Source organism: Eucalyptus grandis, chromosome 11, assembly GCF_016545825.1.
Source record: "Eucalyptus grandis isolate ANBG69807.140 chromosome 11, ASM1654582v1, whole genome shotgun sequence".
In the NCBI taxonomy this organism is placed as follows: Eukaryota; Viridiplantae; Streptophyta; class Magnoliopsida; order Myrtales; family Myrtaceae; genus Eucalyptus; species Eucalyptus grandis.
This window is the reverse complement of record NC_052622.1, coordinates 44357421-44383932: the sequence shown is the minus strand read 5'-3', so window position 1 is coordinate 44383932 and position 26512 is coordinate 44357421. Positions and strand designations below refer to the sequence as shown.

At 40.0% G+C, this 26512-nt stretch overlaps 3 protein-coding genes across 3 annotated transcripts; 1 reads left to right on the top strand and 2 right to left on the bottom strand.

Annotated features, from left to right (window-relative positions):
• Positions 1-5691: 5691 nt before the first annotated feature.
• Positions 5692-11332, bottom strand: LOC104426611 (pentatricopeptide repeat-containing protein At1g12775, mitochondrial). The gene is made up of 5 exons (XM_039305749.1): positions 9947-11332; positions 9272-9739; positions 8259-8471; positions 8035-8148; positions 5692-7182 (listed from the first exon to the last, which is right to left on the bottom strand). The coding sequence occupies exons 1-2, from the start codon at positions 11330-11332 to the stop codon at positions 9686-9688; spliced, it is 1440 nt and encodes a 479-aa protein (XP_039161683.1). The 3' UTR covers positions 5692-7182; positions 8035-8148; positions 8259-8471; positions 9272-9685.
• Positions 11333-15041: 3709 nt separating this feature from the next.
• LOC104426610 lies at positions 15042-19448 on the top strand. Its single transcript, XM_039305487.1, has 9 exons — positions 15042-15115; positions 15193-15369; positions 15625-15850; positions 15946-16053; positions 16653-16871; positions 17541-17667; positions 18179-18501; positions 18610-18754; positions 19168-19448. Exons 1-9 carry the CDS (start codon positions 15106-15108, stop codon positions 19402-19404), a joined length of 1572 nt encoding a protein of 523 aa, XP_039161421.1. The 5' UTR covers positions 15042-15105; the 3' UTR covers positions 19405-19448.
• A 2610-nt stretch (positions 19449-22058) lies between these two features.
• On the bottom strand, positions 22059-23519 carry LOC104426609 (histone H1). Its single transcript, XM_010039720.3, has 2 exons — positions 23133-23519; positions 22059-23023 (listed from the first exon to the last, which is right to left on the bottom strand). Exons 1-2 carry the CDS (start codon positions 23313-23315, stop codon positions 22328-22330), a joined length of 879 nt encoding a protein of 292 aa, XP_010038022.1. The 5' UTR covers positions 23316-23519; the 3' UTR covers positions 22059-22327.
• Between the last annotated feature and the right edge of the window lie 2993 nt (positions 23520-26512).

Here is a 26512-nt window from a genome sequence, read left to right as displayed (position 1 = left end):
GGGAAGGAATGCGGTGGAGGCCATAGTGTTAGATTCATCTGCACCAAAAGAGATCCCTGTCAGTCCTGATGCTTTCACAAACTGAAAAGGTTGAGGTTGCTCATTCTATCTAATCTGCATATTTCTTCCCACAAACCTATATGTTTTCACAAGCTAAGATGGCTTGAATGGTTTAATGACTCGGAATCAGATCTTGAATTTGGCTCTAGTCCAAAGAAACTTGTCGGATTCGATGTCAAATTTAGTTAATATCAAACGAGAACCCGAATTTGAGATACACATTGTAAAGAGCACGTTTACATTTGCATGGTTGTAGGACTTCTGAAGCTTACTGACTGCATTGGTTGTTCTTGCAGAAATTTAGAGAACTGGATTACTTGTCCGTCAGTTGCTGCAATTCATTGGCCAGTATCCCCGACCTCTCGTTATTTCCAAATCTAGAGAGTTTGATTCTTGTCCAATGTCAAAGCTTTGGTTGAGGTTCATCAATCTGCTGGTTGCTGATTGTCATGACAGACTAAAGGTTTTGGAAATAGATGGCTGTTCTAACCTTATCATTTTGCCTAGGAAGCTCAAGTCAAAAACTCTTAAAACCCTCAGTCTCTCCGGTTGCTCCAAATTGGAGAAGTTCCCTTATATTCCAGAAACAATGGAACACTTTGAATATCTTAAACTAGAAGCAGCAGCTATTAAAGAACTTCCTTCATCAATTGAAAATCTGGTGTCGATTAGGCAAATGGATTTAATAAATTGTGACAACCTTGTAGAGCTTCCACCTAGCATCTGAATCTTGGAGGATACTCAATATTTGTCATGTTTCCAAACAACATTGAGGATTAAACTGATCCGGATAAAGATGGTGCACGATTCCAGAATCTATATTGGCTGACCCTTAAAGGCTGCAATCCATCAAAAGTAGAGTTTCATGAGAGTTCTTCCAGTTTTCCAAAGTTGACGTGCTTAGATCTTTCAGAAACCAAGATTACTCATCTGCCAGCATGCATGCAAAAATATGGAAATTTGCAAGCATTCAATTTTAATAAATGCAAACAACTTCTAGAGATTCCAGAGCTGCCTTCAAGTACACGTTACCTAAGAGCATTTAGCTGCAATTTGCTGCGTAGAGTCCCAGTTATGTCCAGTCCCTTCAACAACCTCATGTCATGAATTATTTTAGAAAGGGATCAACATTGCTGATGTGACATCGCTCGAGGTTGGTCTCTCTCTTCCTTCCTTCTCCCTCTCTCTCATGAACACACGAACTCACTGGTTCACTTTTGAAGCTTGATATCCATTCCAAACCAACTGTGAAACAGGAATTCAGAAGATGCGATGAGCAAACATTATATTCGTTGGAAGAGAGATGCCATTTGTCTACTGAGAAGGGAATTGCATATCTTTCATGGTCCTCAAGGACTTGTATGGTAAGTTCTTGGGATTAGCACTCTGTGTTAACATTGGTGTGAAAGAAGGAAAAGAGAGCAACTGTAATTGTTGGTACGGTGTAGAAAATGGTCAACGCTCGAGCAATGGTACAAGATGCTTCCCTTCATTGAAATCCGATCATGTGTGGCTTGAGTATCAGCCACGCTGTAAGCTGCTACATATACTGGGCAAGCCCCAACGACTCCAGTTATTTCCTTTTCGTGGTGCGCTTTAGTGCAGGGGTGGGGACTATAACGAAGTGTGGCTTCCGTCTAATATGCAAGCAACAAGAGGATGAGTTAAGGGTCAACCCCATGTGACCTGCTTGGTGGGTGAAAAATCCACTGATTTAGTTCCTATGCAAGAAAGATAGTTATCCTAGTTGTTATTGGGAGAGAGTTTAGAATTGTTTAAGAGTTGAATGAGGGATTTGTCTATAATACAGAAGAGGTTTTGTAGCGAAAAATTTCTCCTCACTCTTGACTATGTCAACATTGTGAAACAATTTGTCAAAGTAGAACACGTAAGTGATTTGATAAAGCAAGTAGAACCATCATTTCCACGAGATAACATTTGTTAAATTTTTATGAGAATGTGCTATATAAGGATTACATGAATGAAGTTGCAACTCTAGAGAATGGTAGGCCCTTGAACCTTTTAGTAAGCATGCTTTTTTAAGAGACTAGTTGTAGAAATAAAGTGCAATCTTGTGGATACTGTTTTGCATGGGGTGTTGTTGGGTTCTAGTTAGATGAAAAGACGAATGCGGAAGTCCAGTGAATAAGCGAATCAAAAGTTCCGACAAAAGCATCAATGATGTGCTTAAGATAAGTTACAAAGGCTTGGAGGAATATGCCAAGGAAATTTTTCTTGATATAGGCTGTTTCAAGGAGCAGATTATTGATTACATTAAGAAAGCTCCCATGCTGCTGCAATTTTTGTCCTTGAATGAAGAGAAAAGGACCTACAAATGCATGTCTTGGTAAGTTGCGGGAAAAATTTAAAATGAGGGCAAACCTTCATTTTTTCAAAAGAGAGCTTAAAGTGAACATTATTTCAAATAAGGCCTTGAAATGGTGATAATAGATTTAAATAAGGGCCTAACATTGCCATCATCCAAATTTCCAACCAATTAAGTGCATTTTCATCTAAAAGTAAATTTTTTTCATTCTCATCTTCCCTGTTCATCATCTTCTTCCAGCAAGATAAACAGGGAAGAGCGGTGTGGCCTTAGAGACCAACCACAGCAACAGCCAAGCCACAACCGAACGAGAAAGCACAGAGTACCTTCCGCACCATGTCTAGATTGAAAGCCCTAGGCTAGGGAATGAATTCTATTGCATGAGTACTGTATATAATGCCAGCAAGGATCAATATGTCCAATTATATGTAACTCTAGCTTTGGTTGAATTACAAGAAATATACTCAAATCAAACTCTTCTACTTGAACTAATCACAAACTTGGGTATCACTAACAAAAAGTCAGTTTTCCCAAATTTCTCCTGATTACCAAAATGTTTCTCCTCATGTTATCCTTGAAGGAGAGATGCCAAAGGAGTTAAGCTGTTAAGATGGTACCACATCTTTCATGGTTTCATAGGACTGACCTGACAAGTTTCTAAAATTAGATTTCTCTAAAAGACAGAGAGAAGGACTTAGATTTTGTCCCTCTGTTGCTTTGATCACGTGTTGTCATGAAGCTGCCTATTGGGCAAATTTAATATTTCTTGAACAAAGTGTGGCTTGAGAAGGAAATACAAAAACTTCTATGATGTGTTGGCCTGGTTTAGTTATGGAGCTCTTTGCTATATTATTTGTACCATATCATCTTCCGTAATCAGACTAACCAATGAGGATAAAGGAGGAATGTACCAAGAATGTTGTGGATAATCAGAAATTCTTTGGTTCAGTTGATTTTTTAGTTTTGGCTTGGTCTTTTGTTTCCAGTTTGTTTTTTTAGAACTTGGCACAGGGGAGTGTGTTGATTTTGGTCAATCTTTTCAATACAAATCTTACCTTACCAAAAAAAAAAAAAAAAAGACAGAGAGAAGGAAATATCTTTTCGACATCGTACCACATGTTAACCACCAAAGGAGGAATGTACCATCAGAAATTCTTGGTTCAGTCCAGGCAGAACAATTTGGCATATAAAGGAGAACCATATAAAAGTTGTGATATGTGCTAAGATGCAAGCAACTAGAGGGTGATTTAGAGGTTGTTTGAGGACAATCAACAAGAGTGTTCAATTTCAGTGTCTGCATTTATATTTGGGACAATGCTAAACGTTGGTATCATTTTTACAACTATTTTAGGCATTGTTGTCACAGATTCCATGTTAAACTTAACCTAAATATGGACTGAATACTCGTAATTGACGTGACATGTACAAGTCCCTAGATCAACATTGACGAACTCATAGTATCGAACAAAGTGAACTTTTATCTTGAGCTGCTGAACAAGAACGAATTGAGATTGACATCATCCTCTATGCAATGAGATATGTGTTATCTCCATTAGAATGAGATTGCTACGGGGTGTATATAATCTAAATGGATGAACTCTCCTGAATGATTCAAACCTCAATAACGTAAACAAAGCTTGGACTCAGATTAAAGACAGGCGTGGAATAAAACCTCTAATTTTTCGTGATGACAAAATTGATCAAATTCTTTAACGAGGTGAGTTTTGAGGATATTGGTGAGAATGGCTTTAGCTAAACATATTGGTGATGAGGATAACGTTGGAGAAAGGTCGTGATAAAGGCAATTGCAATTTGCCCTGATAAATCTTCCGATCATGTCGACTTGACAACGATAAGAGAGAGAGAACAATTTGGCCTGACAAATCTTTCCGATCATGTCGACTTCACAACAGTAAAATTTACTCAGTGAAGTTGTTTTTGGAAACGAAAATAACCACCATGGAGTAACCACCAGGGAGGGCTACTACATTGAAAATTGCGAACCTGAATTACCTGCAAGCCCTGAGAAACACCGGTCGATTACATCGAGGTTCAATAATTCAATGGGCAAAGGAAGAATATGCACCGGCTAGGCAAACATCTAAAACCGGAGCCCGTCGTTTCTCCCACGTATTTCCACCTGCAAAAGTCAAACTAAAAGCTTGTACTTGAAATCTACGCGTAAGCACGAAATTACCTACTCAAAATAGATAGTGCAGTGTTTCACCTTTTCAACCGGAGCTAGAGGTGGGTAACTGGTTATAGATAGGATGAGCATTAGTCTAGGGTTAACCCTAAACCAATCTTGGACCAACCCAAATCTTGCCGGTCCTAATCCGGTTCCTAATGAGACCGAGTCGGTCCTTGGTCCTGGGATTCATGGACCAACATTGTGTGGATTGATCCTCGGTCCTGATAGTTTAGAGTCGATCCAACCCAGATCAATCTTATATATATAAAATATTATTTATAATTTTTTTTATATAGAAAAACCCTAAAATAAACTACATCAACAATATTAAATAACTCCTTAAAGAAAGTTCAAGTAATTTTATATTATTTTTTAATAATTTAGATTTTTTAATGTCTTTTATAGTGTCAACAACCATAATTTACAAAAGAGGAAATATTTTTATGAGGAGTCCTTACAGCGTTCAAAATGGCATAGCTCCTCACGACATCCTCCTTTAATTCATTCTCTTCTGTCTTATTTGTCCTCTTAATCTTTAATTTGCCAAAATCGAAAAAAAAAAAAAATTCTCGCCACATAACACTCACCTCACTTGCTTTGAGTCACTCATGCTGCTCACCGCTCGATACTTGCTTAGCTTGTTACTCCCTGCTTGACGCTTGACACTCATCTCACTCAACACCCGTTGCTCGCCTCTCTTAGTTGACCTCGCTCGTCACTGAACCCATAGGGTCGGTTCGATCCTTGCTCGCCTTTTTAGGGAGTATAAAAAATGAAACAAAAAATTATCGATTGATCCCTAAGTTGACCTTGGAATCAAACAAAACTCATTGAGTCTGTCTGGTCCTTAGTTGCATTTTCAAAGAGTACAAAAAATAAAATAAATAAATTATTGGTTAGTCCGGGTTGACTCTAAAACTAGATCGAACCCATTAGGTCAAGCTAAGCTCAATATGATCGGTCCTCGGTTCCAAAAATTGAGAATCAGCACTATATGGGTTACTCCTAGGGTTAAGGGGATGGGCCGGCTCAATCTAAACCGTGCTCACCCCTACTTATAGATACCAATTAAACCTCCTTTACCATCTTCCTACAACATAATTAGGTACTTCTGTCAGATGAAAATCGGTAAATTAGACATATTGTAGCAGAAACAAATATAATGCATGATAAAAATGACAAAGCCACCAGAAACCATATCTCAATTAAAACACTTAATGAAACTGAAGTGAGCCCGATTTCTCAAAATTCTTCCCAGAACAGCATTTGCTTAAAAAGAACCCCTTAAGTTAGCGACGTTGTCTGAAATGCACCTCCCAGCTCATTGGCGGCCAAAATGTTGTCCAAATGGTGATCATGTGCGAGTCACTCAACCGGGGGCACTTTTGTCCCAAAATGTCTGAAACCGAACATGCCACTCCCGTGTACATTGACTTACTCAAAAGCCCATATTTTCCCATTAAAGCCTAATCTCCAAATTTCACCATTTCAATTCTTTTGTGCAGAGAAAATGCAAGCAATTTCTTGCAAGTGGACTGAGCCTAGTGAACAGAGATCGAGCGCCATGACCAGGATCTCTGAATCTGGATTAGGAGATGATGCAAGCAAGCACTAGCTCTCGGCTTTAAGGCTCTGCCCTGGGAGCACCCACCATGCACCGCACTTTGCCAGCACCCAAGCAGTCTCAGCTCTGATCCCTGAAATAGCACCTGATCATTATCATCAACTGTCATCACAATCTATGAAATTGACTTTTCTTATCAATTTCATCGAAATCAGTGAAATTGATTTTTCTGGACACTAGGAGATGATGCAAGCAAGCGATAGCTCTTTCAGCGGCTTTGACGCTCCGACCTGGGAGCACCAGCCTAGCACCACACTTCACCCGCACCCAAGCAGTCTCAGTTCTGATCCCCAAAATAGCACCCGATCATCATCATCAACGGTCATCACAATCGATGAAATGGATTTTTCTGATCAATTTCATTGAAATGAGTGAACAAGCCAGAGAATCATTGAAAGCTCGAGTTTACTAGTGATGTGGTGATAGAGGGAGGTTGTGGCAGCACTTGGTGACATGCTCAGTGTTGGACTTGGAGTCATAGCCGTCAGGAGAAACTTTGAGAAATTGGGCCCACTATGGGGGGGATTTTTTGAATTTTCTCCAGTGAACACCACGACATTAAACCCAAATCCCCCACATAGCCATTCAAAACACACTAGCATCTAATCCGTATCGTTTGCAGCTTCTAGAATACAAGGAATCAAATAACCTATGTCAAACATTACCTGAGTAGTGGACAATGAGCCAAGTCCAAGGTCAGCAAGATTACCAAGAGTTACCCTCTGCAGTGCATCTACCATCCTCTTCATCTGATCTGAGTTTGTATGATTATTTGTTGGTCCTCCAATGAACTCTTTAATACTTCTAAGTCTTTGAGTTCGAGTTCGAATTTGTGAAATACTTTGATGTAAGAGTCAGAAAAATCTAATAGACAAGGACTAAGCTCAAACATAACCCAGGTTTGTCTTGTCCCAAGCTAGGATAACAATATCTTCTTTTGTTTAGTTCAGAATACAACTCCAATATATCCTTCATATGTACCTATTCAAAAACAAAAAAACATACCACAAAAAGACTTACATTAGTTTGTATTCCATTAACAGAAACATGAATGTATTTGCACAACTATTTAGATAAGACAAACAATTGCTTTTTGGCTTAATATCCTTCAAGAGGTAATCCTAGAACTAATTAATCATTTTGCTTTGATACCTTTCTGGAGGAAATCCTATAACTAATTAATCATTGCTTTAATACCTTGCCAGAGGTAATCCTAGAAGTTATTAATCATTTCAGTAATCCAAGCATAGCTTTCCTTCCTCAACGTATGGCCAGTTTTTCAGTTTGACCTTTTTTTTTTTTTTTGGCCTTGCTAAACTTCTCCAATTGGTAAAAATTACAAGCAGCAGGATGAAGACAGGCATAACACTTACTATTATACTTTGAAACAGCACTTAAAAGTTTAAAAAATTTCCCCTGACCAGAGTTCTTGAAGATGACAAGGCTTGCCCATGGGTCTCTACTCACACTAGCTGTAACTTGGGTTAAATAATATGACGATGACCTCATGCTATCATAATAGCATGCCTCCTAATCGTTCTTATAGTTCCTCCATTCTACCAAGTATTTTCCTAATCCATTTCCTTGTGCACTGAAATTCAGGTATTAGAACTAAGACTGCAAAAGAAATTGCAAAATATACAACTCAACAATCCAGACCTTTACTTGTTGTATCTATAAGAATGAAAGCAATACTGCACTTAATCAGGGTGCTAAAGTACCTTAAAAGTTTTCCACCATCACACCCTTCATTTTTTTGGGTAACTCATCCCCACTTCAAAAAATTTAAGGGAGCTAAATTCATATTTCTAGCAATAGTCCCCAAATACCCACCTAACACACCCGCTTCATTCCCAATAGGCTGCTTCGTCTTCCCCAGTTTCACAACAATATGCATACTGGAAGGTAGATTCCAAATGCTTTTTTGGGCAGAAAATCCATGTTTTCCTGTTATTACAGAAGAATCTACGATGAACAACAAATTTAAGGATAAGAATGGTAATCATAATAAAAAAGCAAGTGACCATCAAATAAAAAATGGAAAAACATCACAGTACCAGATACTTGAATGCTCCATTTTGTCCACCATTTTACAACATTGTCATTTCTTCGTTCCTGCTTTGAGCTTGAATGAGTTAGAACTTTACTTTGAGCTTGAGGCTTAAGTTGTATAGAGCACGGATTCACCTGTAGTCTGTGTAATTCCTCCATCAGTTGACAAGAATTCATTCCCTGTCATTTGCGGAATTCTTCCAAAGAAGAAAGATAGACTGAGGAGAGCAAAGAGTTGTGAAATGTGAATTCACAAGCACTTATAAAATTATTACGAAATTAACATATTATTAAAGAGAACTCTTAGGATACATTCACAACCTTTATACATTAGAATATTACTAGAGATTTTACGAATTTGGTTTGAAAAGTAATAAAGTAGACTGTGAGTGAGTATGTAAGGTTTGTGTAATAATTCAAATAATGGTAGAGATACTGAACTAATTTACAGTATTAGTTAAAAAAGTGATATGCCAGATTTCACTTTTGTACTTTGTTAGCTTGCCAAATTATTTCAGAAATCAGTCTCAATATCCTTAACATCCCAATTCATTTAAACACCTTTATCCCAGTGGATCTGAATAAGATTGAATCTTCACAAGCAAGCATCATATGATCTCGACACTTATTTTATGTCTAAGGAAAAGCTCAAAACATTAGCTCATAGTTAATTATCAAATTAGAAAATTTGTCTGAAAAGGGAAGTTATGCATCTCATAATCCATTTCAGTAATTTGCACTGCAGATCAATGTTACAATCAAATGTGATGAAATCCATGTGGCACAAACTAAAAATCCTTGCACATTTGATTCTATCTTTCCTCTACGAAAGGAAAAATGAAATACTTATAAAGTGGCTGTAGATTAAGTTATTTATTAATGGCATGCAAAGTGATGCAGCATGTACTTCTTCACTTGCATTCATCGGTATGAAGAATCCTGTACCAATTGTGAACAGTAATAAACCATGAAAGACACAGTGCCATTGCCTATTGAGAACTGCAGAGATTTTACTTACCAACTTCCAAGAAGCTCAAAATCAGGATCAATCTTTCGACTGCTGTAGTGCAGCCTTTACGCAAAAAGCATGCCAATGACTGGAAAGTGTCTTCTTCCAATAGCTTTCAAGCAGAAAATGTAGGAAGTAAATTGAGATACTCCTTATGATTTTCATCCTTTGATAGCACGTCAACTAGCATAGATGTCGTAAAGTCATCTGGTAAAATACTTCTCTCTGCCATTTTCTTAAGCAGCTCAATCACCTTGACAATCTCATTATTTTGACAAAAGCCATGCATCAGTGTGTTGAATGTGATGACATTTGGAGGACAACCATTGGCTTCCATTTTCATAAATAACTCATTTGCCTCTTCAAATTGACCTTGTTGGCAGAGTCCATGTATCATGATAGAGTATGTTACAACAGTTGGTGCTAACCCATCCTTCTGTAACCTGTGGAATAAGTCCCATGCAGCTTCAATATCCCCTGCTTTACACATACCATCAATGAGGGAATTAGACATCTGTACACTTAGCTTTATGTTGGGATCTTGAGAATGAAACAAATCTAATGCCTCTAAGAGGAAATTATTTTTGCAAAGTCCATCAATAAATATGGTAAATGTGCTGGTATTAGGTTCCACTTCCTGATGTTTCATTTCTCTAAACATATTTCTCGCATCACCAACCCTACCTTTCTGGAAAAACCCTTCATTAGTGTATTAAAGGTGACAACTGTTGGCTTAATTCCTTCATCAATCATCTCCTTGTACATACATATGGCTTCTTCTGTACTTCCCTGATTGAAATACCCATTGATCAGCACATTGTAGCTGACTGCATCAATTAGGCAACCCTTACTCACCATTTGCACGAGCAGTTCCCTTGCCTCATCAATCTGGCCAGCGAAACACAGGCCACACATTATCGTGTTATACGTATAACTGTCAGGTTCAACACCTCTATCAATCATTACTTTGAGCACATTTTCTGCTTCTTTCAACTTTCCCTCTCGGCAAAGAACTTCTATCAACGAATTAAATGTAATTGTGTTAGGCGAGATTCTCTTATCTACCATCTCATTAAGCAGAACAGTGGCTTCCTTGCACTGTCCGATGCTACACAAACCATGTATCAGAGAGCTGTAAACAACTACATCCGGCAAAATACCACTAAGTTTCATCTCCAAGAAAAGTCCTCTAGCCTCTTCTAACAACCCATCTTTGCAAAGTCCATCGATGATGGCACTATAACAAACTAGATTAGGCTTGCAGAGGACACCATCCTCGCCATTGCTACCCATCATGTCTCGATGTAACTTGAGCGCCATGCTCGTATTACCACTCTTACATAACCCACTAATCAACGTTCCATACGTAACAATATTAGGCCTGCGACCCGAGCGAAACATTTTCATAAACAACCCAACCGCCTCGCCGATTTTATGTTCCAAGCACAACCCCTTCACCAACTGAGTGTAACTGACAGTGTTCGGGCAATGGCCTCTCCGAAACATGGCCCCCAAAACCGCGAAACCATCGGCGACCCGCCTCGCGTTGCAGCAGCAATTCAACAAGATGTTGAGCACAATATAATCGGACAACAACCAGGCAGATTCCAGCTTCGCGCGAAGCGAAATCACGGCAGAGCAATGGCTATTCTTAGCCAGCGCACCCAACAACAAGCGAAACGACGAAGCGGGAGGGGCGGGCCGCATGGACACCATGCGGTCGAAATGGTGGAGCGCTTCGCCCACGGTGAAGTCCCCCGACTTGCACTTCGTTTCGAGGAAAAGGGCCAGTCGAGTTCGGTCTTCTTGGGTGGTGTTGCGGTCCGAAAGTTCGGATTTTTGCGGCGGCGGCGGCGGCGGCGGCGAGATTTCAACGGCGGGTTCTTGCCGGGGTTCGCGGCTTCTGGGATTTCGCCGACGTGGGTATGTGAAGAGAGAGGAGAGCTTACCTTCTGAAGCGGAAACAGGGGATGAAGAAGAGCGCAGAGCCTTGGAAGCCATGGCTGCTGAGCGACGAATGCTTTGAAGGCGAAAGTGTTCTCCAGAGTTGCCCAATTGAACTGGAATCATGGTTCTTTTTTTTCTTTTTCTTTTTTTGGTCAGAATCCCTTTTCTTGTTTAAAGGGCCATTCTTGGAAAAAAGAAAAAGAAAAAAATGTAAGAGAGGCATTTTTCCATCCGTGCGATTAAGTTAGAAAGCTCACTTGATTATCCTTTGTTTTCTTGGAAATATTGGCCATATAATACCCACGTTAGGATTATGTTGGAAAGTTGCTTCAATTCGTGTTAAAATGTGTTGAATGGCAAACGAATGAAAAAGACTGGAGCATTAAGTGGTTGAAATCAAAATACAAAACTCTAATCACAAAATTCCATATAGGTTCAAGTTTTGGTTGTCTGATAAAAGAATTTCTCATCAATTAGTTTTCTCTGAACTTTTATGCATTTAGTTTACTAAATATGATTACTCAATGGAAAATCATTCACGATCGAATAAAATATGCATACTTATAGTTAGGATAATGAAATCTCTGACTAGAAAAGAAAAATATAATTTCTTGAAAAATTGATTTCTCAAAATTATTTTTCTTTATCATGAATTTTTTTCATAAACAGATACACTATACTTACCTGAAATTTACACTTCCCATTTTTTTTTATATATAGACAGTTTGTAAAAGTTCTCGTGCATTTGATATCTACCTGTATTATTAAGCCAAACACCATTTTGTCTCATTTTTAGAATTCCCATTTGGCCCTCATTTACAAATTACCATGATATTATAGTGCATATTATTAACTTTAAAGAGACAGAGGTAAAATTGATCAAAGAAAACAAACAAAGAGAATAAAAGAAAAACTTAAATACCTACTTCACACTAGCAGTGACAAATTGTCTCTTAAAACGCACATAACAACTATTCTATTTATGTTTTAAAATAATTTTTCTATGTCAAACTTATTTCTAGAGTAGAAATCTGTTTAATAACACGATTTCATTTTTATATTTTTGAAATAAATTTTTAATCTAGAATTAAGTTTGAAATAAAAATGAGAAATAGAAATCTTTTATTTCTAGAATAGAAATAAGATATAAAAATATTCTCATTACTTGTCAAAATATTCTCATTACTTGTCTTCTCTACTAGTCAGGCACCCATCTACTACAGTCATGTGATGTTCGCCAATCGCTATTCACCACCGCCACCGCCATCGGCCATTGGTTGCCATTTGCCGTCATCTGTCAGTCTCTGGCCATTGTCCACTGGTCACTGGATGCCATTAGTTGCCACCCTAGCAGTTCGTCATTTGCGGTCACCATCCACCACCCTCTAGGAAGAAGAAATTGTGTTGTTATTAAACGCAATTCTATTTCAAGAATATGAAATTTTGTGTTGTTATCACACATAAATTTTTACCCATAAACTCATTCAGAAATAGAAATAGAAAAATTTATTTATCTTCCAAAAATCAATTTCTGGCAAATGCAAATCAATCAAAACTCAATTTTGACTCACTCATCAAATTTCCAATGAGCCCTCATGTCTAAGCTTTACAACATAAAATTCAAGGGGTACTCCCAAAGTCGAGGGAAGAAAAACTATCTTCAATTAAGGGGATAAGAAATTGGTACATTAAAATAAGGAATGCATCTAGGCTAACGACCGAGTTAAAGGACTATCGTTGAAAGCTCCTATTGAAAGCTTGCTTCCTGCTGGTTGGACTTGTGATTCGCACTATGTCTAAAATCAACATGTTTAACCAGTACTCCTAGTTCTAGACACTGTGCAAACAAAATAGAGTCCTCATATACAAACACTCTAATTCTATTTAACTTTAAAGAGAAAAAAGGAAAAAAATTGGCCAAACAAAAAGGATGAAATTATACGAGAAAGAAGTTCACCACCTACTTTCCACCAATTTTATCTTTGCACCGTACATAAGCGCCTTATTTCATTATTTGAATTATAAATAAAAAAATTTATATGTTGCAAAAAAAATCAAATTGCTTATTTAAAATTTGCTTTCTCGGGAAAATTCGAATGATGATAAACACATGGTCAAGTATTTATTTGTTTAACTAGTTATATTTATAAATTTTATTATAAGTTCTAATTTTATGCGAAGAATAGAAAGTAATCGGGCTCAGGCATAACTCGGACGTGAAGACTAACTTTTAAGATTAACGAGTTAAAAAGGCGATAAAAGAAAAAAATAATCATTATTCAGACAACTAACCTTTAATCGTCGTTTGCACCATCATCACAAATGGGGAGAAGTATAAAAAAAAAACTCATAAATCTGTTACATTCATACCAATTTATTTATAAATATTTTAATTTGACAAATTTAATCCTAAACATTTTCACATTAATACCAATTTAATAAATCAAGCTAATTTAGACTAAAAATTATAAATGTAGATACTAATCATCCCACATGATATGATTGACGATAATATTGACATTCTTAATAATATTTCGATAATTTTTTATTTCATTTTTTTCCCTTTAACTTTTCTTTTTGTTGGTGGCCAACCATGGCCATTAGCCAAAGCCATGGTTGGCAAGTGCTGGCCTCACTTGTGCGAGGTCACTTGCTAGCCACAAGTGAGGGTCAGCCTCGATAGGTCATGCCTGAGTGAGGGTGAGTGCTAGCCATTCGGGTGAGGCCCCTTTGCCAAAATTGGTGAGGTTGACCCTTGCCCAAACTAGGGCGGCCTTGTTGTGCCTCACTTGAGCAAGGTTGAGGCCTGGCAAGCCTCGCCTTGGCTTAAGCAAGTGTCAGTCTTTAGGCTTGTTGGACCTTGCCCTCGCCTAGGTGAGGTGTAGCAAGGTTGCCTTAGCTTGGGCAAGGGTCGGCCTTGCTAGGTTTGGCGAGGGAGATGACCGACGCATGCCCTTCCTGGCCATGGCTATGGTTGGTGGTTAGCGATGGCCACCAACAAAAAGAAAAGGGAGGGAAAAAAAGGAAAAAAAATATTAAAATGTATTTAAAAATGTTCACGTCAATGCTGATTGACCGATCGATGTCTATATTAGCAATTTTCGACCTCAATTAGCTTAATGAACTAAATTAGTACTAATATAAAAATGTTTATACTGAGTTGGTGTCAATGCGATAAATTTATGACTTTTTTAATACTTTTTCCTAGCAATGGCGTAAAAGTTTCATGGAGCATTGTGCCTTATTTTTTCAAAGAAAAAAATTAAAACCCGTCTAATTTTTATTTAATGACCACTTATATTATTTATTTTTATAAATACGATACATATTTTTTTAAGCAAAGCTTCACACTGAAAAAAATCAAATTGTCCCTCCTTGCAAACTGAATTCAGAATCTTATATTAGATTTAGATGGTTACGTTTTTAATTGATTTGAAAATTTTTAGGTAGGTGTGAGAATTTAAGTTATAAGTCGTCAGTTGGTAATCAGCGAGATAAGTTTTTTCGTTTCTAAATGATAAGATAAAATATCGTGCTTCTGTCGTTTTCAACGTCCAATCAATCAATAATTAAGTAATGCTTTAGACGAGCACCAGGCAAGAACACGCTTTCTCGTATCCAAGCCCGACATGAAAATGTCAAAACTCATGCACGTATTTTCACATATTCGATTGCATCTCTCTACAACGTGCCACCTTGTCCCTGCATGGTCTCTCCCAAGTTCCCATTTTTAGATGATCCCTTGCGAATCGAAAACAGCTAATCACGATGGAAAAATGCTGCTTATATAAACATACATATGGCCATTCTCTCTCTCCCTCTCGCTCTCTCCCTCTCTTCTTCTCAACACAAGATCGAGCCAATTCTCAATCGCCTCTTCTCTGGGTACTCAAAACATGCAGAGAGGTCAGAATCAATCGAACTTCGTTGCATTTCATGGAAATCTACATCCCTTGATTTGACACATTCTTTCTCTGTCGCAGACTATAATGGCAGACCCACCTTCTCGCAGATCATCGTGGCGTCTTCAATAGGGTTGATCATCGCCGCAGCCATGCATTACAAGCTACGCAGGCTGAGAGACCGGAAAATAGCCCCGCGCCTACGGTTGTCCGACTCCGGCAGGGTCATAAAGCTTGAAAAGTTCTCCCATTATGTAGGTAATTCTATGATCCAAAATTCTCTGGCAATCCCTTATGGGTTAATATACACTTAAATGCAATAAAAATTATTTCTACGAGCAATGCTAATCGACAACTTCTAGAATCTTGCTTGATTTGAAAGATGCAAACTCAACATGGTGGAGAGAAAGAAAAATTTCTGCTGTGATGGATTGACATCGATTACCTTGTGATCAATCGTTTCCATCTGATATCCTTCTGTCGAAACTAAAACGCTCTTAAATATTCCCGCAGCGAGGCAAATGGGATTCAGCGACAGAAGAGAATGCCCACAGCTATGCAAATTAGCTGCTGAATACATCACGAAGTGTGAAGGTTTCGAGGATGACATCTACACTTTCTTCTCGGGTGAGCCGGATGCAGATTCGCTCTTTGTGAAGCTTGTGGAAGAGCTTGAGAGGTGCATCCTCAGCTACTTTGCATTCCACTGGAGCCACGCTGAGATTATGATCAGTCAGGTATGTTGACAAGGCGATGCGCCATTCACCAGAGTCACATGTAGTAAAATAGATGAACCGTGTCAATGAACATAATGAATTAATATAGTAGTGCATGGATGTTAAAATATAGCATAAGTCTCTTTCGGATTGCACCCTTTCAGGTCTTAAGTTGTGATGCCGAGCCGAAGAAGAAGTTAAGGGACATCGTCATGAAGGCAACCAGGTAGGACTCTGGTGCTCATATCAACAAATTCGGTATTTAATGATGTCACTATTGGTCCTGGTACTTATTTGCTAACTCCAACAATTGAATGGTAGATGAGAATTACCTCGAGGAAAACGTTAATGCATCTCTGCCGGTATCCCAATCGGAAAAAAGTTAAAGTTTGCGACCAAGCAAGTGTAAAACTTTTAAATACCAAAGAAAGTTCGCTTTTGGAAATTTAGTCTTTTTGTGATATAAGAGCTTCTAAGAACTGTCAATCGACATACTTGAAAATCAATTGGCAATAAGCAAATTTAGCATAGAGACTACTCCAAACCGAAAAGAAAAAAGAGAGAGAAGGATAATGCGCTTCACGTGTTGTTCCTTTCCATGATGGAGACGATCGTGAACAATAAGATCGTATTGCATCACCTGAAGCAAATAAGATCAACTCAGGGGTAAGAAAAGAGGACTGGTGAAATAAGATCGTTTGCAACAGATTTGGCACATCCGGTGTTCTTATAAGGTTCTGCAGACGAGAGAAATTTATTGAAAATGGCTTTCTTCCTGTATAGATGATTCCATTTAATCATTTCTTTGCATAATCTAAAATGCAGACAACAAAGATTCGAGACTGTGACGAAAAACCTAAAAGTGGCTAGAGTTTTCACAACATTAGTGGAGGAGATGAAGGCAATCAGGGCATCAAGTGATGACTATGAGTGCACCGATGTAATGGCTCCGGTGGCTCACTGCGATCGGAGTCCAGTCCTCCTCTTCATGGGTGGAGGGATGGGAGCAGGAAAGAGCACTGTTCTGAAGGACATTCTGAAAGAGTAAAGTCTGCTATAAGTTCTTCTTCTAGTATAGCTCTGCATTTAGATTATGTTCTTGTCTTATTGATTACTTTACTTCCAGAATAAAAAGTTAGTTTTATAGCCTTTTGATTAGATAAATCAGATTCTGATAAAGAGCGATTATTTAGTTTCCTGTTATCTTAAGGTAATTTCACGAGCAATAATCAGATGAATATCCTTTCTGGTTTTAAGTACTGATAAGTGCTATGTTTCAATATTTTCTCCACCAATTTCCAGCTCTCATTTTGAAGCCATAAAACATAGTAATTTTTGCTGGTTCTACTTGTTTCTTCCCCCCACACCAACCCCCCCCAAAAAAAAAAAAAAAACCAAAACACGATACAGATCAGATTGAAGGGGGATACAAGTATCCTAGATATACTAATGTTGCTAATTTTTCCAAGAAATTACTTGGAAAATAGAGATTTTACACTTCCTTGCTGTCAAATGAACACAGACGTGTTATCTAACAAATTTATTCATCTCACAAAATGTTGTAATGAGTTGTTCACATGCACTCTTCTTTTTACCCCATCTAACATAACATAGAGAATGTCATCTCTTAAGTAGCTTCAGAGAAAACTAAACATGCAAATTGGTATATAGTATGACCACTTACAGTGACTCCTCTGGGTGACTTGTGCACAGACCATTCTGGGCAGGAGCGGCGGGGAATGCAGTAATCATCGAGGCAGATGCCTTCAAAGAATCTGATGTCATTTATAGAGCCCTTAGCTCCAGAGGTCATGTTGACATGCTGCAAACTGCTGAACTAGTGAGACATGAAATAAATTTCTCTCAATCTCTCTCTCTTTCTCTCACTCTCTCTCACACACACACGTGTGTGTTCATGCGTGCACATGTGGCATGAGAATTGGGGACTTGACTCCATCTTGGGAAAAATCTGAAAAAGGGCATTCACAGAACTAAATAGAGACCTATAATGATTTACTTGTCCAATCTCCCTCTGGAATAAATATTAGTGACAAAAGGAGAAAGTTGCAAACATCTATCACTTCCATGTTCTTATTTCCTCCGATGTATGTCCAGAAGAACCACTTTGAAAATTTTTAATATTCCAATTGACAGGTTTTTATGTCATTACATATTTCAGCTGACTTTCGTTAATTTCATTTTAGTTTACATGCTTTTTCCTGTTGTTACCTAAAAAGAACTAGTTAGTAGAGATTCTTGGTTTGTGTGGTAGTTCTTGATTTGCTTTTCAATAGTGGAGAGAACGATAAAGTGTCTAATTGAAGATAGGGATCTGATGATTTTTCAAACAGGTGCACCAATCATCTACTGATGCAGCATCGTCATTACTCGTCACAGCACTAAATGAAGGACGAGATGTGATCATGGATGGCACGCTTTCCTGGGTGCCATTTGTTGTGCAGACAATAACAATGGCTAGAAACGTCCACCGCCATCGTTATCGCATGGGTGTTGGCTATCGGAAAGGAGAAGATGGGTCAGTGACCGAAAACTACTGGGAACGTATTGAGGAAGAAGAACAGGAACAAGTTGGGGGAAAGAAGAGAAAACCATACCGGATAGAGCTAGTTGGAGTTGTTTGTGATGCTTATTTGGCAGTTATCAGAGGAATAAGGTATTGCAGAATACGGTATAGCTTTGTGGTTAATCTTAGGTTTCTTCTTCGATGGGAATAGGTTCACGTTATTCACAATGCTAAGATATGGACTTTGGGTGTTTCCAGGAGAGCAATCATGTGCAGAAGAGCCGTGAGGGTGAAATCTCAGTTAAGATCACACAAAAGATTTGCAACTGCATTTTTGACTTACTGTCAACTAGTGGATAATGCTAGGCTATATTGTACTAATGCTCTAGAAGGCCCTCCAAAGGTACCTCTATTCTTCCTTCTCTATCAATTTTTCTTTCTGCCGGGCCTCTCTAAATTCAGGCAATAATGGTTATGAAAGTGAAAGATCATCATGAGATCAGAAAATTAGACAGTACCTCAATGAAATACGATGTAGGCTCGAATATTTATTGAAACAAACCAAGCAAAGGCTAACCAAAGGTTTGGATACCTTGATCTAAATGGACTAGGTCTAGCAAAGACTTGCCCCACTATAAGGAGACCACGCATAGCTTGTATGACTGTTCAGATGAAATAGCTAAACCTCCTCGTAGTTTAACAACTTCATCTCAACACCAAGTTCATGGCCAAAACAACAAAAGCTCCACATGTTTTTCTCTTACCTATACAAACTCTTGGATTCATGTGAGCTTTTTTCTTTTCTCTTTTTTCAAGTTGATAGGATGGAAAGACAGAGACAAGACATTGTTGGTCGATCCAGAGGAAATAAGCTGTTTGGAAACAGTTGGCAGATTGAACGAAGAGGCAGACTCCATAAATGAGCTCTACAGACGACCAAACCCAGCTTGTGAGGCTGGTTCAGTTTGGAAAGACATTGTACTATCACCTTCGAGGATAAACATACAGCAGGAGCTGAAGTATTCAATCCAGAAAGTTGAGAGATCGAAGTGACTGATTCACAATGCAGGAGCTGAAGTACTCAATACAGAAAGTTGAGAGATTGAAGTGACTGATTCACAATGCAGGAGCTGCAGCTTCACACTAGAATTTAAAATTCAGCTTCACACATTGATCAGACTTTTGTTATGCTGATCAGAAGCAAAGGAACTTTAAGGAATAGATGGAGCTTGTATGTGAATTTAACGATCTGAATTTTATGGCAACCATAAATGCATACAAGCAACACTTGGCTGTCGTAACTAAAGAGTGCTAAAGAGAACCAATACATCTCTATCTTGTTGTAATTTGTTTAGATAAATCTGTACATCATGTGGGTTTGGTCCAAATTTCAACTTTCAGTAAAAAATTGCATATTCTCAAGAGAGGACTACAAAACTTCAATAGCCAGAGCATAACATTTGCATGGATACCACGAACCCAAACAATATCACATCTCTCAACATTACAGCCACTACTAAGCAAGAGTGAACCACGTTTATTCCATCACTGAGATAATGTCGTACTTGACCTGCGACAATCATCATCAAGATTCAGAAGGAATTTTGTCATAAAATCTTCACTTCATGAAAGACAGAAAGGAAAGCGTTTATTACCATGGAAGAGATAAAAAATTTCAGACATTCTGCAGAAATTCATGGAAAGAAAATACAGTACACTAAGGGGTGTTTGGTTTGCGAAGATTTTTCAATAGTTTTCTGTTTTTTTGAAAATGCGTTTGGTTCATGTACATTAAACACTTCGACTGGAATGAAATTTTGAAAGCATGTTTGCTTAAAGTATTAATGACTGCAACATGCCGTACAATCGTATAGGGAGTAGATTGAAAAATACTGAACATGAATGGTCTCATATGGTTTTTAGCTACGTTGAAATCGTGAAGCCTTTTTATTTTATGCTAAAAAAATTTTGTGAAGCTTGCAAAAGGATTTGAATGGAATAAAAAGAAAAGTAAAAAGTTGGCCAGAGTTCTGCAGCTTCACCAGGCCCTTTAGAAGTCTCAAACTTTTTCAAGCTTGGCTTTTTGCCCAAAATCAAAGTGATGGTGGGTGAAGATCAGGAAACTGCACATCCCAAACTGGTTTGGGAATCAGCTTCTTCAAGCTCTGCCTCAGCGTTGGGTGGGTACATAAAGGGAAACTTTTGTCGATGCAAGCTGGTTTTTCCCCTAAAAAGAGAAGGATCCATGTGGAAACTTCAGATGAAGCATGACGGGAGAGCGTAATGAATCCACCATTATTGTCTTTCGTTCTTTGCTTTGTCCGCTTCGTCAATGTAATTTGAGAACATTTTAGGAAAATGCTTGCCAAACAAGCTTTCAGTGAGATTTTGAGAAATGTAAACACATTTTTTTTCCGGCACCAAAATATGAACTCTCAGCCAATTCGCTCGCCAAATTAACTTCAGACGAAAGATGAATGCTTCATTACTAGTTTTCTTCCCGTCTGTCTTCGCCAGACAGTGCCCAACGGTCTGTTCCGTCCAGGGATTAAATCAAAACAAGGAAGCCTACTGATGAATCTCGGTAATATCAAGTTTTTGCCTTGTCGACCTTTTCGAAAGATGGCAAACATTCATGATATCCAGACGTTATCTTTCTCCTACGAGCAGTCAGATCAGATCGTTTCCCCAGTGCATAATGCAAAGAAGCTAAGAGTTCAGGCATCTACAATTCTCTCTCCCGGAGTTAGTAGACAGAAACTAGATTTGCGATCGCTCATTTCCATTAGATGTGTTGAGGGCCATTCACAATCCAAGACTGAGCTGAAACACTACAAAGACTTGACACCGGTTCATCATATAGTAGACAGCCAATGCAATCGAAAAACGATCAGCCCTCTTGTATAGAAAGATCAACGACAATGGCCTGGTGCAAGATCCGAAACCTCGAAAGCAAACCGCATTATATGGTTGAACTATTGTTACTTCTGATCCTTGGAATGTGCCTTAAGCCAGGATGCTGATGTCTTGAGTCCCAGAAGTTTTTTTGATCCCCTCAAGGTCCAATTCTAAATTGATCCCTCTTCTAATGCTTAAAAGTGGACCTTCTCCAGGGGTTGTCCAAAAGAAGAAGCAAGCAAAGATGTCCCTAAAGACGGGCATTGCCTTAACACCTTTGAGTTGAGAGTCGCCTAATTTCTGTCCGAACCTAGGAAAATCGCACCCAGGAAGATAAATCCCATTTTGTTTCTCTCTTACGTGTGAACCTCAGAAAACCTCAGCTCAGGTAAGGGATAGGACAGGACGTATTCTCTTGGATAAAAAAGCTCAAGTTGGCCCGTTCTATACCTCTGACTTTTCAGGATCGATTCCTGTCTTGATCTACAGCAATGCTAGACAATTCAACCCACAAATTCAAGCCATGGTTGATGCAAAAGAACAAGTCGACCCTACTCTCCGCGTAATTCGCCGCAGAAATGTATTCCTGAAACCAAAGGTTCAATGCAGAAGCCGAATTCATTCAGACTTTACCTAGGCGGCGTCAATGGCGAGGATGCTTCTCGAGCAAGCAAGCGACACGCAAACCCTAAGCAAGCTCCAATGGGATTCAGATCTCGAGAGATGATAGCCCCAATTACACAGAGAGAGAGAGAGATCGTGGTGAAGAGGACGTTAGGATGAGCGCAGAGAAAGGATTCAAGCCATGATTCGACGGAATATCATCATCACCTCGTGATCTATTCAAGCAACCAAAGTACAAATCTAAGAAAGTGCTCTACTACTCCCAAGAACCATTAAAAACTTACAGGGAACAAAGGCAAGAAACTGAGAAGAAGAGAAAAGAAAAGAAAATTCCGATGCTATGTATTTCCCCAAGAGGCCTCACAATACAATACCAACCAACGAGTTCTATCGAATTTACCGGAACTACCCCTAGACAAGCATTCTATCTCACTCCCTATGGCGCTCCTCTCCATCACTTCTTCGCCTTCCGTGCCGACGGCTTCCTCGTGGGCGACTTGACGCTCTTCGGCTTGACGGTCTTGGCCGACGTCTTCTTTGCCGCCGGGGCCTTCTTAGGAGGCGCCACCTTCTTCCCCGGCGAGGTCCTCGCGGAGGTCCTCGAAGCCTTCGCCGGCTTCTCCTTGGGTTTCGGCTTGGCCGGAGCCTTGGCCTTCGGGGCAGATGGCTTCGGCTTGGCAGCAGCCGCAGGCTTAGGCTTTGGCTTAGCCGCCTTCGACTTGGCAGCTGCGGCGGAAGCCTTGGGCTTAGCCGCGGGGGCCTTGGGCTTCGGCTTTGCAGCTGCCTTAGGCTTCGCCGTGGCCTTCGCAGCAGGCTTGGCCGACTTCGTCTCCTTGGGCTTAGCAGGGGCCTTCGCCTTCGCCTTCGGTTTCGCAGCAGCCTTCGACTTCGCTGGCTTCTTAGCCACGGCAGCAGGCTTGGGAGCGGCCACCGCCGCCGCCGCCGCCGCCGACGATTTCCCTGGAGGGAGCTTGAACGAGCCCTTGACCTTGGTGATCTTGCCGGAGCCGACGAGCTTCTTCAAATGGAAGAGCAACAGCTTCCTAAAGTTAGGCGGCAGCTGCTTGTGCTTCTCCTCGTTAAACTTGGCGATGGCGTACTGGCTCGAGCCGGACTTCTCCTTCAACGTCGCGATCGCGTCCTTGATCATCTGCAAGAAAACCACAAACGAAAACGACATCAGCGACCACTCCGAACAGCACGCTCGACGCCGGAAAACCTTCCGACAGACTCCAGAACCGAAAGAGCACGGCCGTTACCTCTTCGTACGGGGGATGGGAGGGGGGATTGCGCGGCTTCTTGGCGGCGGCGGGCTTCTTGGCCTTGGGCTCCTTGGCCTTCTTCGACTTCCCGGCCTTCGGCGCCGGGTTCTCGTCCGCCGCCTCCGGGACCGCCGCGTCGGGCGCCGGCTCCACCGCCGGCAACGGCTCCTCGGTCGCCATCAGCGAGCCTAGAGATTTTATCCGAATTTTGGAAGGATTAGGGTTTCGCCGGCCCGGAAGGAGGCGCCGGAGATTGCCCGAGGAGAGGAGAGAGAAAGCGGAGATTGGATCTGCGATCGAGAGAGAGAGAGAGAGAAAGCGGAGAGGGGATTGAGATCGATGGAGAGTGTGCGCGTCGCTGCAGGTAATTTCGTTGAGAGAAGGAGGCGGACATGGGAGAATTTAAATAGTCCAACTGCGGGCGAATATATCCATGCGGCGCTCTCTGATTGGCTGGGAGGACCCTCACGCGGATCGGGGCTATCCTGGAGTTTGAATATAGGCCCTCCGATGGATCCATTTGCACGGCTGTGGTTGGAGGCGGAGGGGAAAATGTGGGGGAGGGGATTAGGGAGGGATGGGGAAGGTGCAGCTTGGTGCACTTTTGGGGTGTGCTTTTCAGCTCGATTCATCCGGGCATTGCTCGAGTTGGACTACTTGGATTTCGATGCGGTTTTTTGCATCTTGTAGGAAATTATGTGAGCTTTCTAATGAATATTTTTGCGTGTGGTTCGGGTGAGGCGGGAGGGAGATATGTCGTCTCGAATGCACAATGGTCAACGGCAGGGTTCCTTGTGATCTCATCGCGGTCTCGGCCGGCTCACGAAGAATGCCCTAGGAGGATCCGGGATTTGAAGGGGTCGGGAGAAAATAGATAAACATAGGGATCTATTGCATCTAGAATTGGGCGATTCCATGGAGATTTGCCCTAGAAACTATTGACCTGAACGCCACTCAACTTGAACATGCCTCCCTAACTTTTGCAAGGTGCCATTGCACTACATTAGGTATCTAACTTGCAATCTAGATTTTTTTTTGTACAAATCACTTGCTTATTTCTAACAAGTGAAAAATCATCTCTCGGTTTGTGGAATGAAGGTTAAACTAGTGATATGTCCATATCCTAATGTGGCATAGCAAATAGTGCTACATAGAGCATAAATGGTAAAATTCAAAATCCCCTTGCTTGAACTTTCTACCCTTCTCCATCTCCTATGCTTCCATTGTGCCTCAAAACTAGCAATTTGAGCTTCCTCAATGCGCATTGATGCACTAAACCCGATCGAACTTAAGTTCATAAGCACCTAAACATTCAGAACTTTCGAAGTCCAGCACGCTTTTGGATTCACCTCTCATGGCATTCTTAACCATGAGGTGGTAAAAGAATGAAATGGGATTAGAACAAAAAAGATCAAGTCTATCACACCGAGATTGTGCACAAACCTATCGTTTTAACCCCGTAATTCATCCTCAGATTCGTTCCCGAATTCATTCTGATGTTGAAGAAACTTGTGACAAAAGAACAAATTAATGTGGCATCTGCGTTGGGCTTTTTGCCAATGTTGACGAGTGAAAAAGCCACGGGGTGTTGGAGCTTCACTTTTGGTTCTTTCAGATCAACCAAATCTTGACCCTTGCAGCTACGAACGAATCAAGAATTTGCACAGACGAATTAGCATCTGTACGCAACATTCCAGATAGCATAAACCATCTTTGTTGTGAGGATGGAATTTGCTTTTCACTGGTCTAGAACAAGAACACCAGCTCCAAAGTGGACCATAGTATGAGACCCAACTTGATTACCATCCTCAAACCAACTTGAAGATTGCTTCAGAATAAATCCTTACCTTGATAAAAAAGAACTACAATAAAGAGCAACAATCCCATCTGGTATGCCCATCAAGGATGGAGAAATATGTTAATCATCAGTATAGCAGTTAACCCAAGTGCAGGAATTGAAATTAGACCAGACTACTGCACACTGCACGTCTGAATCATCCGCAAATAGCTTTTCAAGATTGTTTAACTTGAAGGGCCGTCTGCAATGTCAAGGAAAAACAATCGTCGTGGAAAGTACATGTAAAGCATAGATCACTCCAAACAAAAGTAGACTAAGTTAAGCAGTCAATTTTCTATATAGTAAAGTAATGCTGCCATCTGACCAAAAGAAAACTAATGCTGCTCTTTTGATGAATGCTTTGATCCTTTCGTTGCACCGGTTTTTCGAATATATAGGTGCTAGAATTCATATCGTATGGAACCACTCGAAGTCTCTAGCGCTAACTTATCGTCATTTTCTTGTGATGTGGAAGCAGATTGTAAAGAGCATAAGCAAAACTTCTTGAGCTAAAGTTCATGATCCGATCAAAGATCCTTGTCTCAATTTCCCCTTCATTCTCTTGTATCAAGTACCCGTTTGGCTAACTGATGCAATCGAAACAGAAAACTCGGCTTAACAGATAATGGTTCCCTAAGCTCGTGCGGTTTACCAGCACGTTTTGTGCTTGTAAAGCATAAGCACAAGTTGACTTAACCAGCTTAGCATCTGATTCGCTTGTGAGATTTTGAATTTGGTGTCACAAGCGTGTGAGGTGACTCGCCAAATATAGTAGAAAGAATTGTCATGATTCATGAAAGGTACCTCAAAGTTTTCACTGAACAGATCTTTTGGGCTGCACATACAATTCAACCTTCGAACGACGACAAAATACAAGCGCAAGTTGATGAAACAGTAAGAAGAGGAGATGATGATAGGTTTGGACCTACAAGTTACCTTTGCCCGTCATTTAGGGAGGAGTGATAGTTTCACCAATGATCCTTGAACTCTTTAAGGGCCGCCGACGTCCTGATGCTCTGCCAGCTAACAAATTGTCTTCCACATCCATGTTTCAATAGTTAAGACACCACATGAGCTTTATCTAGGCAACTCCAATAATATGCCGAAGTATGGTCATTTTTCTAGTTTATAGGGTCACCCCGCACTATGTTCTGTGCCCAAGTTCTTGCGGGTAAGAATTTCGATTGTCGTAAAAGGAAAAACTGATGTATTTATGTAATACTGGACAATTCTTCTCAATTCAGATATGGAAGAGAGAAGATTGATTTCCTTATTATAGTAAATTCTCATTCTGTCTGTGGGCACTTGTGGCAAAAGTGAAATTGAGTCCTGTAATTTTTCCAATTTGACTAACAGATTTGGCCTAAGCTTTTTTTTTTAATTATTTTGTCAAGTGGATTTTAAGGTTAACTCGATTGTGAACCAATGTCCGATAGGACGCCATTTCTCCTCAAACCTCAGTTTTGTTTGAATTACTAGGGAATAACCAAATCCAATTAATGAACAGTCAACCTCATCGGCTTGGTCGTCTCTCAGCAGT